General features: G+C 49.6%; 1 protein-coding gene across 6 annotated transcripts in view; it reads right to left on the minus strand.

Moving 5' to 3' along the window:
- Window positions 1–15867: 15867 nt before the first annotated feature.
- Window positions 15868–17021, minus strand: part of TP73 (tumor protein p73) — a gene marked incomplete at both ends in the record, with an annotated part of 42384 nt that continues 41230 nt past the window's right edge. For all 6 annotated transcript variants that reach the window (XM_080920875.1, XM_080920880.1, XM_080920879.1 and 3 more), the window contains one exon: window positions 15868–16203. In XM_080920875.1, coding sequence (XP_080777001.1) covers window positions 15868–16203 — 336 coding nt within the window. The remainder of the gene's footprint in view (window positions 16204–17021) is intronic.

Below are 17021 nucleotides of genomic sequence, written 5' to 3' on the forward strand. Positions count from 1 at the left end.
AGCTGCCATGTGGGTTCTGGGAATCGAACCTGGGTCCTCTGCAAGAGCGGTTAATATCTTTATCATTTCTCTAGCTCCCACATTTTATTTCTCATGGCTTTCTACCTTGTGCTCTCATGCCGGCCCCCTTCAGCTAGCCCTCTTCCCCTACCTAGACAGGCTCATTTCTACTATCTCTTCATGTGTTCATTAACTACGTTTCTGGATCTATAATAAAATCCAGGATCCGTACATGGGAGAAAATACGCACCATTTGGCTTTCTGTGTGTAATGGCCAATCTGGAACATCTGGGTGTGGCTACTGTCAGAATCAACTAAACCTAGCAGGAGGGTAAGCCTGTTAGGGGTTTTCTAGATTGGATAGTTTAAGGTGAGACGATCCAGCCTAAATCTTGGTCACACCTTCTAGTGGCAGCCCACACGGAAGGACGTGGCAGCGGAAGCTCTTGCCTGTTGCCTGCTGCTCTCATTCTCAAAGGCAGGTCCTTGCACCCCATTGCTCAGGCCCCTCACTGGTATTATGATTTACTTCTTCAACAGGTTCCAACACTGGTGACCAAAAGCTCTCCAGGGATCCCGTGGTACTCTAGCTGCAGACAGGAGCTGCTGAGACATCCAGTTTTATGGACTGAATGACTCCTGGATCCTTGGTCTTTCTCTTGGAAGACAGCCACTGTTGAACTATGTGGACCACAGCCTGTAAGGCATTCTTATAAAACACATCTAAAAACCCTGAGACGCACACACACAGACACACACAGATACATACACACAGACACATACACACAGGCACACACACAGATACAGACACAAACACACACACACACACACACACACACACACGGACAGACACACATACAGAGACATACACAGACACACACAGACACACACACAGGCACACACACAAATACATACACACAGGCACACACAGAGATATGGACACAAACACAGAGAGAGAGAGAGAGAGAGACAGACAGACAGACAGACAGATACACATACAGACATACACAGACACACACACACACACAGGCACACACACAAATGCATACACACAGGCACACACATGCACACACACAGAGAGACACACACAGATACAAACATACACACAGGCAGACACACAGATACAGACACACACACACACAAAGACAGACACACATACAGACATACACACAGACACACACACACAGACAGACACACATACAGACATACACACAGACACACACAGGCACACACACAAATACATACACACAGGCACAGACACACATACACACAGGCACACATGGAGACACACACACACACACAGTCTCTTACTGGACATGTTTGCATTTCAGTCTGCCTGCCTGTCTACTCATTCTCAACTTGTCCCTTTATACTTAAGGCTTGAAACTACGCCTCAGTGAAAAGCACTGCTTGGTCCCACAGAGAACCTAGGTTCATTACCCCGTGATAACTCACAACCATCCCTAACTACAGTCCCAGAATATCTAGTGCTCTCTTCTGGCATCCGTGAGCACTGCTGTGGTGCCCATACACATCTGGTAAAAACAGGTATGCACATAACACAAAATCTCCTTTTCTTAAAATTAAAATTAAAACAAGGTGCTTTCTCATGAGTAACACAGGCTGGGTCTAACCTGTGCTAATGCCCGCCCCCACTGGCAAATTCCATCTGTTGATATTTGGTGTCGTTCCCAGTGAGGCTGATTTTGGTCACTATGACATTACTGGTTTTCTTCTTTACCCCTTTCCTTGGTTCTGCTGAACATATTACAGAGTTCCCTCTCACTCCTTCTGAGCCCCTTTAACATTGCTTTCACTTTGCAGGAGCGGCTGCTACCAGCCCAGCCACACAAGGTCTATCTTTGACTTTTTACTTAAGATCTTACCACCTGCAGCCAGGAGGAGGTGGCGCACACCTTAAATCCGGGCACTTGGGAGGCAGAGGCAGGCAGATCTCTGTGAGGTCAAGCCCAGCCTGGTCTACAGAGTGAGTTCCATGTTCAGGATAGCCAAAACTACACAGATAGACCCTGATCGGTAAAACAAACAAAACAACAAAAAGATTGTGTTACTTGCTACCAAATAAATCTTTAGTTTCCCTCTCGTTTTTTTGTTTTTTGTTTTTTGAATCAGGGTCTTTAGGTAGCTCAAGCTGCCTTCAAACTAGATATCCTCCTGCCTCAGCCTCCTTGAGTACAAGAATCACAGGGTGTGGCACTACACCCAGCCTCGCCTCTGTTCTTTATGCGTTTTTTTTTTTAAAGTATTATATCTAGCTACATTACATATACCACAAGACATGGTCACACATCTTGCTTTCAGAGATCATGCGAACTTCTTAAAAATCAAGATGTAAAAATAATTTCTTGTGGTTATGCATAGTGAAGTCTTAATCCAGCAACATGGCTGCTTGAGCAAGGGATCCTGTCCAAAGATGATCTAGGTCTGCGGGATCTGGCTGGAATGTCAGGAGACAGAGGCAAGCAGGTCTCTGAGTTCTAGTCAGTCAGCTCTGTTCAGACAGCTGGGGGCAGTGACGGGAGGGACTCCTCAGTTTGGAGGCAATGTGGTGGAATTAAGTTTGTGTGTTCCTGCAGGTCAGCAGAGACAGCTGAAGCCAGAGAATGAGAAAGAACCAGAAGACTAGAAAATATTGCTAGAGCTAGTGAGAGGCCAAACAGAGCAATTTAGAAGCAGAGAAAAGTCAGATTGAACAAGTCAGCCTGGAGAGGAGTTTGAGCCGGAACAGCAGAGGTGAAACAGCCAACCGGGGTTCAGAAAGAGCTAGAAAGGGTGAGCTTACTCAGCAGCAAGCCTCTGTGAGTTATGCTGGGCAGACAAAGGTTACATTAACGGCATGCACATGCATCTTTTCTGCCTGAAAAGCCCATTTAGCACTTTTCAAAAAAAATTTTAAGGTATGTATAAATTTTATTTTGAGAAATGTTTTGAGAAAATGGTCTTTCTGCACGGCTGTTCCGGAACTCCCGATCTAGACCAGGCTGGCCTCAGACTCACAGAGATCCACCTGCCTCTACCTCCCGAGTGGCGGGATTAAAGATGTGCACCACCACGCCTGTTGGGATTCTGTAAACCCCACCCCTCAGTTACTTAGCAACAGCCAGGTATACCCCACCTCTCAATTACCCAGCAGTGGCCAGGTATGCTCCGCCCCAGTGGCCTGACACTATAAAAGAGCTGCTTGACCCCTCCTCTCTCTCTTGGCCTCTCCTGCCCTTGTGCTCTTGCAGCCTTGCTCTCCCATTTCCCTTCCCCCCTCTCTCCCACGTGCTCATGGCCGGCCTCTACTCCTCTACTTCTCTCTCTCTGCCTCTACCACCCTCTTAACTCTCCCATGACCTGAATAAACTCTATTCCATACTATACTGTTGTGTGGCTGGTCCCTCAGGGAAGGGATTCCCAACATGGACCCCTCAGAGGCATCTCCCTTGCCCTCAGGCCTCGCCGCACCTCCATGGGCCATATGCCCCCCACTCTCTTCATCCTTCCCCTAACATTGGTGCCGTGACTCGGATCGTTATCCTTTCACAACATTGGTGCCCTGTGACTTTTCCTTTCATTGGTGCCCCATCATCTTTTCCTTACAACGCCTGTCTAGAATTTGTGTTTATTATCACTGCATTTGTGTGTGCACACATATGTGTGTGCACACATATGTGCCACAGCTCATGTGTGGAGATCAGAGGACAGCTTTGGAGAGTGGGCTCTGAACTTAGATCACCAATCCTGTGTGGCTGGTGTTAACTGGGAAGCCATCTTGATAGCTCACTTAGCATGTCTTGCAGCCCCCGGGCAGAAGCAGTAAGTCCTCTGGCTTCTGATACTTGGCTCTGAGGCACCAGATGTTCCCTCACATCTGTCTGTTCGGCTCCTCACCAGCACTCTCAGCTTTTAGGAACCTTCTTTTCCTTCCACCTATAACCGCCTTTGCTCAGATGTCTGCAGAGCAGCTCAGGAGCCACTCAATGGCAGCTTCACCCGCCTCGGTGGCCTGCACTGTGGGAGCTGCTGACCAGTCTGTCCTCCGTGGTTGGCTGTGCACTCCTGTCTTCAGGAGATGAGGAAGTCCTTGCCAATGTCAGACAGAAAAACAAACCACACGGGGTGAGCTTGGAGTGAAAACCCAAGCAGACGGACTTTCTCAACCAGCATCTGACTTTGGGAGTCTAATGCCGTGGGTCTCGTCAGCATGTTTAAAACACAGTACAATAAGGGAAGAGATTTCCAGACAACCACCATTCCAATTCCAGGCGAAGAATAAAGCTTAAGGTTTGACCACATAGAGACCCCTTTGTGACCACAAGGGTGGCAGTTTCTATAGCTGAAGGCCTAGAATCTAGTGTGGTCTCAGACTGGGACCTACAGAGAGGTCAGCGGGCCATAAAATGCATATGACATCTCCCCTAAGGATGAGTTTAACTGGAGGTTTAAGATAAAGGTCTAGAAAGGGTATAGTCTGGAATAAACATCCTGAGGGACTTGGGTAAGTAAGGTCTGTCTCTATAGACAAAGGTGGGAGAGGTCTGTCTCCGAAGATAGCAGAAAGGTCACCAGGTCCGTAACAAAATATATACTCCCAGCTTCCCAGATGGAATGCAGGTGTTTGATTTTATTTCCTCCACTGAGGAAACACCCTTGAACAATTAACATTCCTGATTCTTTCAGTTCCTGTCCTGAGTACAAGGGACCTCTGTAACCCCAACAAGTAGGGAACTGTTGGATGGGTACTTGGACAGCCTCAGCAACAGTCTGCCACTTCTGGATGAGCAGCAAAAATCTCAGGAGTTGGTGCGGTCCATCTGCCCTGAGTTCCTCTTGGGTCACACACAACCTTCTCGACAGCAGCCTGCTGCTCCTCTTCAATCTCTGGGTCTCTGTAGAAGCAGAGACCAGTTGTAACCAGAATAGATGCTCAAGATAGATAGTGTCACACATGCAGACAGAGAATAACTTCCAGGTCAGCATCCATAACCGAGGACCAACTGAGGGAGCTCCCTTGTTTCTGGGACGGCAAAGTCTCAGCATAGAGGACAGTCTGTCTCACAGAGCAGTGGTGGGCAGGTGGGCATAAGAGGCTCTGTGGGGGACTGTTGGTCAGCCCTGGGATCAGTCCCCACTAGCAGCCGTGGCTCCCTGAAGGCTGCCTGGATCTGGTTAGCAAAGGTCTCAGGCATGAGTTGGCCATGGATGGGAGAGGCCCAGTGGCCACAGCAAACTTCAGCACAGCTGTGTTTGGCCAGTGTTCCTGGAGGAGATGACATCAGCAGGGTTCTCGATGGCAAAGACAGCCAGAGCTGCAAGCGATCACTCCTCTCAGGTCCTTTTCAGGTTTATCATGCAGATGCCTTTTGTTTACCTTTTGTAGATAGTCCTCCTGAGAGTCAAAGTTGGTGCCACACAAGTGGCTTCCACAGCACAGAATTTGAGGGCACCTCCTCTTTCATCTGCAGGACATCAAAGGTTATGGCATTGTGTTTCCCTTTAAGTTACCACGGGAGTCCCTGGGCAGCATTGAAAACTCTGACCTTTTAACTTCCTGGATCTATAATTGCATGTCTTCTATTAGATGGAGAAGTATTTTTTACCCACCAATTTCTTCACATGTTATTATTTCAACCGTTACAAAGGAATCATTGGGTTTCTGAGGGGTCTTCTTAAGTCCAAGAGGTTTGCTCAAGTTAGGGTAAGATCTTTCCTGCCATTCGTTAAAGCAATGCCTAAGCTGAATGTGATGGTACATTCCAGTTATCCCAGCACCCAGGAAACAAGCCCACAGGTCTGAGGCTAGCCTGGACTACATAAGGTGCAGATCACAAGGTGACCTGGAGGATGAAACCCTCCTGCAGAGAGGAATGAGGAAAAGGAGAAGCCTGGGTCCCTGCTGATTACTTTCTGGCTGGCTGTCTTTCTCAGAGGCTGAGTCTAGGGGTGCACACCCTGTAATTGCAGCTTTCAGAAGGCTGAGGCAGGAGAGTGGAGCGTTCTGGACATGGCTGGGTAACATAGTGAGAGGCTCACACAAAGAAGGATGTGTCTCAAGATAACTTTGTACAGTGCCAGGACAAAACTGGTGTCCTATCTGACTTTGGGGAGACGCAGGCTTCTTGCCAGGGGAAGGGAATTTATGGTTTTGTCCCCTCTATCCCACTTAGCTCTAATTGTCACTTTTCAGTAGCCTGGAGCCATCTGAAAGGACAGCCTTGATTAAGATTGGCCTGGGAGGGCTGTGGTCTTGATGAGGAGGGCCTAGTCTACTAGGGGCGGCGTCACCATAGAAAGCTATGAGTAGCCCGTGAGCCAGCAGGGAAAGCTCTTCCAGGGTTGCTTGAGTTGACTTTCTAACTTGATAACTCAGAGATATGACCTATGACCTGCAAACTAAAGCAAACCCTTTCCTCCCGGGGTTGCTTTTGGCTGTGGGTTTTACCACAGCAACAGAAAGAAAATCGGAATATTTCCCAAGACAACCTTAAGGACCCCAAAGTGCTTTACAAGTGTTACAGCCAAATATGATATTACAGAATAGATCCTTTTTTGTGTGTCTGATTTTGTGGGTAGATTTCAATGCATTGAGCTAACTGCAATGTACAGTGGCTGAGATACGGAGCCAACAAAGGCTTCCAACTAAAAATGTATGGAGAATGAAATGTGATAGACGTTCATGGTTTTTTTCAGCCATAAACAATAATTAGTGTTTTCAGGAAAATGGATACAGGTGAAGATAATTGTATTAAGTGAATGAAGCCAGTCTCAAAAGACAAACACCATCTTCCCTCATTTACATAGACACAGCAAATCGCATATGTCTTTATGGCATTAAAGTGAATGTGAAACTGTGTGTGTGTGTCTGTGTGTGTCTGTGTGTCTGTGTGTGTCTGTGTGTGTGTGTCTGTGTGTGTGTGTGTCTGTGTGTGTGTCTGTGTGTGTCTGTGTGTGTGTGTGTGTCTGTGTGTGTGTGTCTGTGTGTGTGTGTCTGTGTGTGTCTGTGTGTGTGTGTCTGTGTGTGTGTCTGTGTGTGTCTGTGTGTGTCTGTGTGTGTCTGTGTGTATCTGTGTGTGTGTGTCTGTGTGTGTCTGTGTGTGTGTCTGTGTGTGTCTGTGTGTGTGTGTGTCTGTCTGTGTGTGTCTGTGTGTGTCTGTGTGTGTCTGTGTGTGTCTGTGTGTGTGTCTGTGTGTGTGTCTGTGTGTGTCTGTGTGTGTCTGTGTGTGTGTCTGTGTGTGTGTGTCTGTGTGTGTGTCTGTGTGTGTCTGTGTGTGTGTGTCTGTGTGTGTCTGTGTGTGTGTGTGTCTGTGTGTGTGTGTGTGTCTGTGTGTGTCTGTGTGTGTGTGTGTGTGTCTGTGTGTGTGTGTGTCTGTGTGTGTGTCTGTGTGTGTCTGTGTGTGTGTGTGGTGGGAGGACAGGACAAAGGGGTCTGAGGGAGGCGAAGGGGGAGGAAGAGCAGAGCTGGGAGGCCCAGGGTGTGTGCTCCTCAACCCATGTGACTTGTGAGCAATCACTTCATAGAAAGGGAAAATTAAATGGGGAGTCATATCCCCGGAAATGAGAGGAAGTCTCACCGTGATGGCTCCTCTGTGGGTGGTGGGTTTGTAATCTTCCAACACAGCTTCTGAGGATTCCTGAGGACAGCTCTGTGCTGTGGTAGCCATTTTAGGAACAAGTCCTGCCCATTTGAAAGACACATTGTGTACTGGAGACATGGCTCAGCCATGAAGAGCGTGTACTGCTGCTCTTGCAGAGGCCCCAAGTCCTCTTTTGCCCTTCATGAGAATCTACGTTCACAGCACACACACACATAGACATACACATATACATGTATTCACATATGAACACACCACACACATGCACACACATACCACATACAGATATATACACACATATATGTACACACACATGTGCACACACATGTATACCACACATCACACAGACATACACACATACATAGACATACACATATACATGTATATACATGTGTACACACAGACACACCACACACATGCACACAAGCACACCACATACAGATATATATGCACATACACATGTACACACATCTGTGTACACACATACACCACACACACACCACATACACAGATATACACACACATACACACCACATATATGCACATACACACAGACTTACACACAGACAAACACATGCACATGTACACACATGTATACACACAGGTACACCACACAATGCACACACACACACACACACATATATATACGTATGTACACACATGTATACACACATGTATACCACATACATGCATACACACCACACATACATGCACACACACCACACATACATGCACACACACACACACACTATTAAAAATAAATTCTTTTTTTTTTTTTGATACACTGTCTCACTAGCTCTGGCTGTTCTGAAACTACTATGTAGACCAGGCTGGCCCCCGACTCACCCACTTCTGAGTTCCAGGTGCTGGGATTGAAGGCATGTGCCACCGTGTCTGGCTTTAAACTAAAAGTGTCACATATCGGGGCTGACGAGATGATGCAGAGCAGCTAAGAGCAGAAGACAGGTTTTGGTCCACGGTGTGTCTGGAGGCCATACAGATCTAACCACAACTCATGCCATCTGTATGACAGTCACAGCTGCCCTCTGCCCTCCACGGGCACCAGATCCGCACCTACGCTGAATATACACACACGCAGTCAGAACAGTCACACAGCATCAAGTGCAAACTCACGGATTGTCTTTGAGACTTGGCCTAACTGCAGACCTGCGTTCACTGCAATGCTCACGTTCAGAACTAAGGAGTGACGGCTGACACAGAGGCTCAGTCGGTTGCTGTTATAGAAGGCTTTATCTTGAGACTGGCGTCTAAGCTTAGTAAATGAACTCCAGCCTTGCCATTTCAAGGGGCAATGAACAAGCTCTGTGTGGAACTGGCTGAAATGTAGCCAGCGCCGGAAGTTTCATTTAATGAAGCAACGGTCCCTGGCGGCTCGCATTGCTTGTGTCTTGGGTCTTTATTACTGCCTGCCAAATTTTCCTCTGGCACTCTCGAAGTAAGAATAGCCGCTGCAGGTGTGCTGAGCCTTGTGGCACACCAGCTCCTAGACCCAGGTGCCAAGTGAGTGCAGCACCCTGTTGCTGGGACACAGAACTGCAGCCTGGGTGTTTCTCATTAATAAAACTTGGTCCAGACGTCAGATTCCTAAACTGCCGTCTTTGCCGTCTTTGCCGTGAAGCTAGTTTTTCAGAGGTCTAAGTTGGTAGGAAGAGCTAAGGATCAGGGCAACCCCCTAGGAGGAGACACAGCACCAGCAGAGAGATTTATAGGTCCAGAGAAGAGACTCCAAGGTGGAGATGGCAGGCACCTGGGGACAGGTGCACAGGAACAAGCCAGAACTTGTCTCTGAGGGACTGGAGTACCACCCACTAGTAAAGAGCCATGCACAACATCCTTGGCCCTGGCTAAGGACCTGTTCCCCAAATGTGGTTCTCCCCAACCCCCAGCTTTCCCCACTTCTGGATCTAGGTCACCTGATTTGAGTCTTGTGAGCATCCTAGGCTTGGTGACCTTCCCCCATAGCCCCCCCATAGCCCATAGGAGGGGCTTCTCATCAGGCAGAGTTCTTCTGGCCCCAGGGCTGGGACCCACCCCAAGGGCCCCATCATCACCCACTCACAAGACAGGAAGAAAAGCTTCAAAACTAGCCCGGGGCCTCTAACCAAAGTTTCCCTCAGTTATCAGGCACAGCCTTTCTGAAGGCTTTAATAATCAGGAAGAGATCTGGAGAGTCAGAAAGGCCAAACTGAGGAAGAAAAGAGAGAAGGTGGCAAACTCAGCCTGCGGGGGAAGCCATTGACTCTTCCCTGGCCCATCAGGAATCCTTCTACTCCATCCGGCGGCCACCTGGTCCAGGCTCAGAGAGCTAACCCAGCCTCCAGCCAATGTGGTCAGCCAGAATTCTCCAGCCGTCATTGCCCAAAGCAACCAGGGCACCATCATGTCCTACCTCCACATCCAGACTGCAAAGTCGGGACAAATTAGAAGGGAAAATGTCCCTCCTCTCTCCCGAGGAAAAGCCTGTGTGGCTAAAATTTCTCCCCAGAGGGAGACATAAACAACACCTACCTTCCTCCTAAGGTCCCAACCACAAACTGAGTCCAGCAAAGTTCCCTGAGGGAACCAAAGATTCACTGGGCTTCCATACTGAGGAAGGGCCATGGGTAGGGACACAGGAGATCTGAAAGCAGCCATACTGGAAGATGGCACAGATGGCACCCTACCGTAGACTGTAATTCTTCCCAGAGACCCCCTGGGGGCTTCACAATGCTCCCAACCCCTCCTTCCAAGAAGGATGGCCAACGGTTGTGGTCTGGAGTTCTACGTCTCCTCTGGTGGGGTCTGGATGCCACCAATACACTGGCTCGGGAGGACAAAGCAAAGTGCGGAATAGGAAGTCAGCAGTCTGCCTTTCCCTTCCGGGCAAGCATGGCTAGCCGGAAGGGGAAGTAGAGCCCAGGACTGGCAGGATCCCGGACGGTTGGAATCCGAGTGCACATGAGTGAATGCCTTCCCCACGACAATCTTTAATGAAGCACCTCTTCGAGGCCATCTTTGCTTATTCATATTTAGTTACTGGGGGTGGGTTTGGATGCATACCTTTTATTTGGGGTGAGCCAGGGATTATATATTATTGGAGAAGGGTGTGAGGATACCCAAGAAGGGAAGATCATTGGCTGAAGGCTAAGGTTATTGAGATACCTCATTAGCAAGTCAAGGTGTCCCAGGTGCTGTGCTACGGGAGTGACTGTCTGTGGTCACCTCAATTGGGGGTCATGGTTCCAAAGCAGGCAGGAGGGAACAGCGCCACTCCTCCATCTCAGATCTCTGAGATTATCGGGTTTTAAGCAAAACCACATTTCACTGGTTCTTATGCCAATGGCGCATCCATGTGCCCTACAAACAGCCAACAAGCCCAGGTGTGAGGGTCTTGGTAAGCAAGCTCAGCTGGACTCCTGAGGATGGTGGCCTCAGAGGACAATCCTGTACAACAGCCAGCCTTTACCCAAGGTAGTCAGCACTAAAAATACACAAACAACCCTGACTTTCTTCCTGGATGTGAGCAGCCCAGTGAGGGTCACCCTCTCTGAGGACTGAAACCCCAGGCTACGTGGATTCTAGTGTATACCATTTCTGTGTATGAGCCTTGACCAAACCTAGATGTGTCGAAGACAGAAGTAACAATCCTTAGCAACACGGAGTGACTTTTCTACCCCGATCATTTCTGGTTTATTGGTTCCTGGCCCTCCTTCCTGATACTGATGGCAAGACCTAACCAAACTTACATTCATCTTAACCGGTAGGACAGACCGTCTCTCTGTTCACCCCTTTCTGGTCCAACTTAATTTCTCCGTTCTCTTCCTAGGTGGGGCATCTTATCTAAGTGTCAAATCCAGCTAAGGTTTTTGGATGGTCTGGAGGCTCTTGTGACAATTTTGAGTCCCCTGTCCTGAAATGGCCTGAAGCCATCAAGGACTAAAGACTACAGATCTCTACTTCACTAAACAAGTTCCTTTTGACATCTGGGATATCTCTTTTCCTAAATGCTCACCAAGAGAGGCAATGGCTCTTAAGGACAAATTTCCTGAAAGTCCCCAATGTCCCCATCTTTCTTTGTAGACTCCTGGTTAGTAGGTTTCTATATCCTGTAACACTCCGTGACACACCTGTACCTCAACAGTAGGGAAGTCAGACAAAGTCTATAGAATGGTCCAGGGTCCAAGGACCATGAATGAGGTTTTCCATTTGCCCTGTATATCCTGACTCTTATATGCTCTTGGGACAGATGCCTGCCAACACCTCCCGGGGTACGGTATTAGATCTAAAGAGAGGCTTTCTTTTGTATTCCTGCCATATCGAACTCTAGGTTCCTCTTTTTCTTGTGATGGTGGGACCCCTCTCCCCAGTTGCTCATCAGCTCCTGGGGACTGTTGTACCTCTGGAGTTTTTAGGCTAGCCCCTGCCTTTATAGACAGACCCTAGCAAGAGAACTGTAATCTCCTAAATTTCACATTTAGACTCCACCCTAACTCTATAGAAGCAGGCCTTTTATAGATAAAAGGCTTCTCTTTCAGAGGCTCAAATCTCTTCACAAAAGGTCCAGGTCTTAGGACCATGCGTTACACAGTAAGGGTCTCATTTTAACTAGGGGGACCCCAGCCAGAAGACAATAGGCAGAGGCCCTTGTGGGCACTGTGGGTGTTTTCAGACTCTATCTAGTTCAGCTAAGCAGCTAAACCCTTTTATAAGCCTTCAAGGGAAAAGAACATAGGAACTCTTAGATGGAACCGCTGAGATGACACAGCCTCAGACCTGCTAAAAGTCACCCAGGAACTGGATCTCCCGATCATATCAAACCCCTTTCACTAGGCTTATGACCAACAGAGCACACAGCACTGGGAGTTTTAACCCAAATTCTGGGGCCTCGTGGTCTGTAGTAGTTTGTCACAGTGAGTGGTGGATCCTGATGGTACAGCAAGAAGCCAGCTCCAAAGACATTAGATCATGGCTTCACACTCACAGGGAGAACCGAGAAGTACAGTGTATCTCCTTCAGCCCTCCACAGTGGACCCTGGGGAAGCATGAGGCCTCTGGGGAAGATGGCCATTGTGTAGAGCAGGAGGGAGCCCGTGTGAAGCATTGTTGCCAGAGCAAGGCAGGTGGCATGGAGACTAGGACGGATGCTGCACTGGATGAGGTAAGGAGGAATGCCGAATGCTGGCACCTTTCCATCTTACCTCTTAGCAGCCCCAGGCCTCCCTCAAAGCTGAGGAGATTTTTAGTCTTACTTTTTGCTAAGACATGTATGTCCACTGCTGAGAAACAGGAAATCTGAGAACCACACAGAGACCTGGGTGGCAGTGGGGCATGAATGGAGCTGACAGGACACTTAGTGTCCTCCTTACATCCTGCTGAGAAGGTAAGCATGCCAACTACACATCACTTACGGTGTTTGCGATGTCTCCAGATGTCCCCTTACCTGCCCACAGGACACATGCGTTATTGCAGGGCTGATGCAGAAGTCGAGTGGGTGCCCCTGGGCCAGTGTGGGGTCACATGCTTTCTGCCTGTCTATGCTTGTTCTGAGCATTCCCATGATGCTCTTCTCAAGCCTGGGGGATGGGTTAGTTACAATAGTCAGTCATGGGAACATGTGATTTTTATTATATTACAAAAACAAAAATTCCCATGGAAACACAGCTAAAAAAATAACACATTTTTCTAAGATGATGTGACCCAAAACAGCTAATAGAGTCGTTGGACTGTATCCATCAATACTGCTTGGAGAAGCATTTCATCACATTGAAACACGGACATTTTGCTTTGGGTTTTTGTCTCTGGTCTAAAATGCTGTTCTAAGTAGCAACTTTGGACCCTCGCAGGGTTCTTGCACAGGGATCAGGTGCTGGTGCAAGCTCAAAGCTCAAAGCAGATCAAGGCAGAGCTGTCAGGCATGGTAACAGAGCCGGGAAGGGACGCAGGAGCTGCTGTTAACTGGATACACAGAGCTCCCTGGGACCGTGCAGGCTGAGGCTGGAGTGACCTGCTTTTGGAGTAGAGCCTTGAGGCACCCACCCTTGCTCAACAGATGTCTTCCAGGGTACCTCCAAACTTGCTTCCAGACTAGCACTTCATTGCTCCTGGGAAGCCTGGTAGCTGGAAGGTTTGCTTTCTCTTGCTTCCTGTGTTTTTGCAGAACAAAGTCTTGGCTTGCCGAGGAGCTACTCAGCCACTCGAGCCTTGCCTCTGTGACATTTATTTCCTGGCAGATGGTCCTTCGTGTTCACCCCCAGGCCTGTCAGGGTCCTGGAAGCTCATGAGACAGCTTTGGCACTTGAGACGGTCTGGGGAGACTCACAGCCCTGGGTCCTCACCGGAGACAGGCTCTTCACTCCTCCGATGCTCGGTGACAGCCACTCCTCCAAAGCCTTTCCAGGAGCATGTGGTGCCCCCCTCCCCCGTGGACAATGCCTGAGGCATACTTCCATGAGATCCCAGGACTCAAGCACATCTCAGTGGGGCTCACAGGCCTAAGAGTGAGAAGTGCTGTCTAGTTCCTGAGCTAGCACGGAACAGCATGTACCTCAAGAGTGAGTGCCCACCTCTGCCGTGAGCTGACGCCTGAGGCAGGGAACCCAGTTTGTCTAGCCTCAGCTTCCTCAACTGTGTAACCACAACAAGTGTGTGCTCGACCTCAGGCTTTGTGTGGTGTGTTACCACCTACTGGGTTGGCCACACCCTGGAAGTTCTAAGCCTGATACTGCAGTTGTTATGGCCTATCTAGGTACAGGACCCCCAGAGTCTATGCTGTCAACAGCTATCAAGTTGGAAGGGCCTGCATGGTCATCCCAGGTCTCTGGCAATGAGATGCCTGCTTCTACCCTCAGTGTACCCAAATTCCGCCCCTCTGAGACCCATGAAGCACGGTTCGGGTGGTAGCCATCTAAGTGTGCAGAGCTTGCTAAGATTGGCAACATTTGCCTTTGTGCTTCTGGAGGCAGCCATGATAGGATGCCAGTCCTGGTAGTGCTGACTCTATGGCCATCCCTTGGGCTTCACTGCCTCTGTTGGGCCATGCTAACGGAAGCCAGGCCTAAAACAACTGGCTTCATGGAGCCTCAGCAGACTCTTGGGCTTTCCTGCGGCAGGGTCTCCTTCCACTCCCAGCAGGCACTGCCCGGGTTCTCACTGCAGATTTCTGGCAGGTACAGGGCCCCATTGGCTTAGTGTATGCAGGAACTGTCTCTCAAGCCCGCTGACTCCTTGGAGGGTGCATAGGAAGACCAGGGCCTCCAGCAATTGTCCCAGTTCCAGCCCACGAGGACAGGCTAGCACTCAGGCACAGAGCCTAGACTCTAAGCCTTAGCGTGGGCAGAACAGATGTTCCTCACAGCTGGGGTCTGACCACAGCTATGCTCTCTCCGAGTCCTTTCCCCATCCAACCATCCTGGTAACGGGCGAGGGCCCTTCCTGGATTGACACTCGGTGTTTTTTTGTTTTTGTTTTGTTCTGTTTTGGCTTGTTGAGAAACACCTGTAGACACGCTAGGTTGATCTCAGAAAGGAAGGCCGAGAGAGAGTGGGGGGGGGGGGAAGCAAACTCACCCACCAAGTGGAAAGAGTAACGTTTTATCAAATATTGACAATTCAGTTTTCAGTAGTCTGAGACTCATTCTGTCCCTCTGTCTGCCCAGAGGTCCCTAGAGGCTGCTGTGGCCAGCACGTTCCGGGTGCTGGAGGCTGAGGCCAGTCTCCTCCTCTGTTCTGCCACAGTCTAGTCTTCCCTAGCCCCAACAACCAAGCCTCGGGAGACACTGGGAACAGCAGAACAGCCCACATTAGGGACAGATCTGCCTGCACATCCCTCAGAGGATGTCTCCGGCCCTGACTTCACCTTCAAGACACAGTGGAATCAACCTGCATGTAAGGGCAGAAGACACAGAAGACCAGGCTGCATGTGGCTAGCGGGAACAGAAGACGCTGGAATACTTTGTGGCGGAGGGTGAGCAGTGAAAGGAGCCGCTCTGTCCTGGAGGTGGCAGAGTCCTCAACCGAGGAGAGGAGCCAATGGGTACAGCAAACCCACCCACAAAGGGACAGCCCCTGTCTCAGCACTTGGCCCACAACCTGCCTTCGTGTACATGGAGCTAAGGGCGGTTCCAGAAGTCTTCTAGGGAGTTAGTTCATGAGCGACTTCCCTTCAGAAGTGGCATCTGGCAGAAGGCCCTTACTGTTTCTGTGGGCACAGCCGAGGGGTCCCGCTTCCAAGGGCAGTTTCTCACAGAGGGAGGCAGGAGAAGGCGTGCTCCTCAGTGGCTCTCTGTCTCTGTGAACTCCTCTTTGATGGGCTGCTTACGGGACTTGCAGTCAGGCAGGTCAAAGCCAAAGTCTGCCCACTCGTCAGGGCCTGTCACTCCACCTGCGACCCCGCGGTTGGGGATCGTGATGGTGTGACGCACACGAAAATGCACGGCTTCCATGACCCGCTGCCTCTGCAGCTCGCCGGAGCCTCCGATGGAGATGGTGGCCGCGTTGCTGCTGGAGCGTAGCAGCTGCTGACCACAGTCCTGGCTCTGCTTCAGGTCCTGTAGGCCCCTCCAGATGGTCATACGGTACTGGTCAGGGATCTTCAGGGCCCCAAGGTCCTGAAAGAGCGACGGGCACCTTCAGGTTACAAAAGGGAAGCTACAGGGTTGTGTGTCCCTCACACCAAGGGCATACTACCTGCCCATCTGCTTGAGGGGACCGCTGACTTATCAGACCTTAGCTGTGCAGGTGACAGGCTAGGGACAGCAGCAGGGTCACCTGATGGAGTGTCTAGCCACATATTTTTCTAGGACAGCTAAATAATATGTGTGCAGATGGAAGGGACAGTGACAAGGGTCCCCTCACCAGCCAGGGGCCCAGACACCATGAGAACAGTGACAGAGACCTAGGAGTCCACCCATGCACCTCCTGATCTCAAGTGTTCCTTGGCTCATCCCTTAGCTTCAAGCTCTGGTGAGATAAGGGTTAATTATGACTCAAGGTTAAGTAGTTTAGTGTCAGCGGTCACACAAATACAGGTGTTAGGCACCAGCACCATAGTCTCAGATAAGTCTGTGTCCTGCCTGGGTTCTTGGGCAGGGGACAGATATAGCCTGAGTAAGAATCTAGAAAACAGTTATGGGAGATGGGCTGGAGGTGCTGAGCTGATGAGCCCTGGGGCTGTGTCTCACAGATAAATGAAGGCTGACTGTGTGGCTAGGCTGTTACAGGATGCCTGGGCTTTCCAGATGCTTTCAGTGACACATTCAATCCAAAATGTTCTGTGCCGCACGTGTAGGTTGGATGTGGGGACCCATTTATTCTTTCTGGGTCTGTCCCCCTCTGGTTTCTACACTTCTTACACATTGGGTCCTGGAAACAGCCCAGCCTAAAAAAATCAAAGGTAGCCTGGCGGGGCCACCAGGGGGCTCTAACA

The sequence above is a fragment of the Micromys minutus genome, assembly GCF_963924665.1.
Source record: "Micromys minutus genome assembly, chromosome: 9".
Lineage (NCBI taxonomy): Eukaryota > Metazoa > Chordata > Mammalia > Rodentia > Muridae > Micromys > Micromys minutus.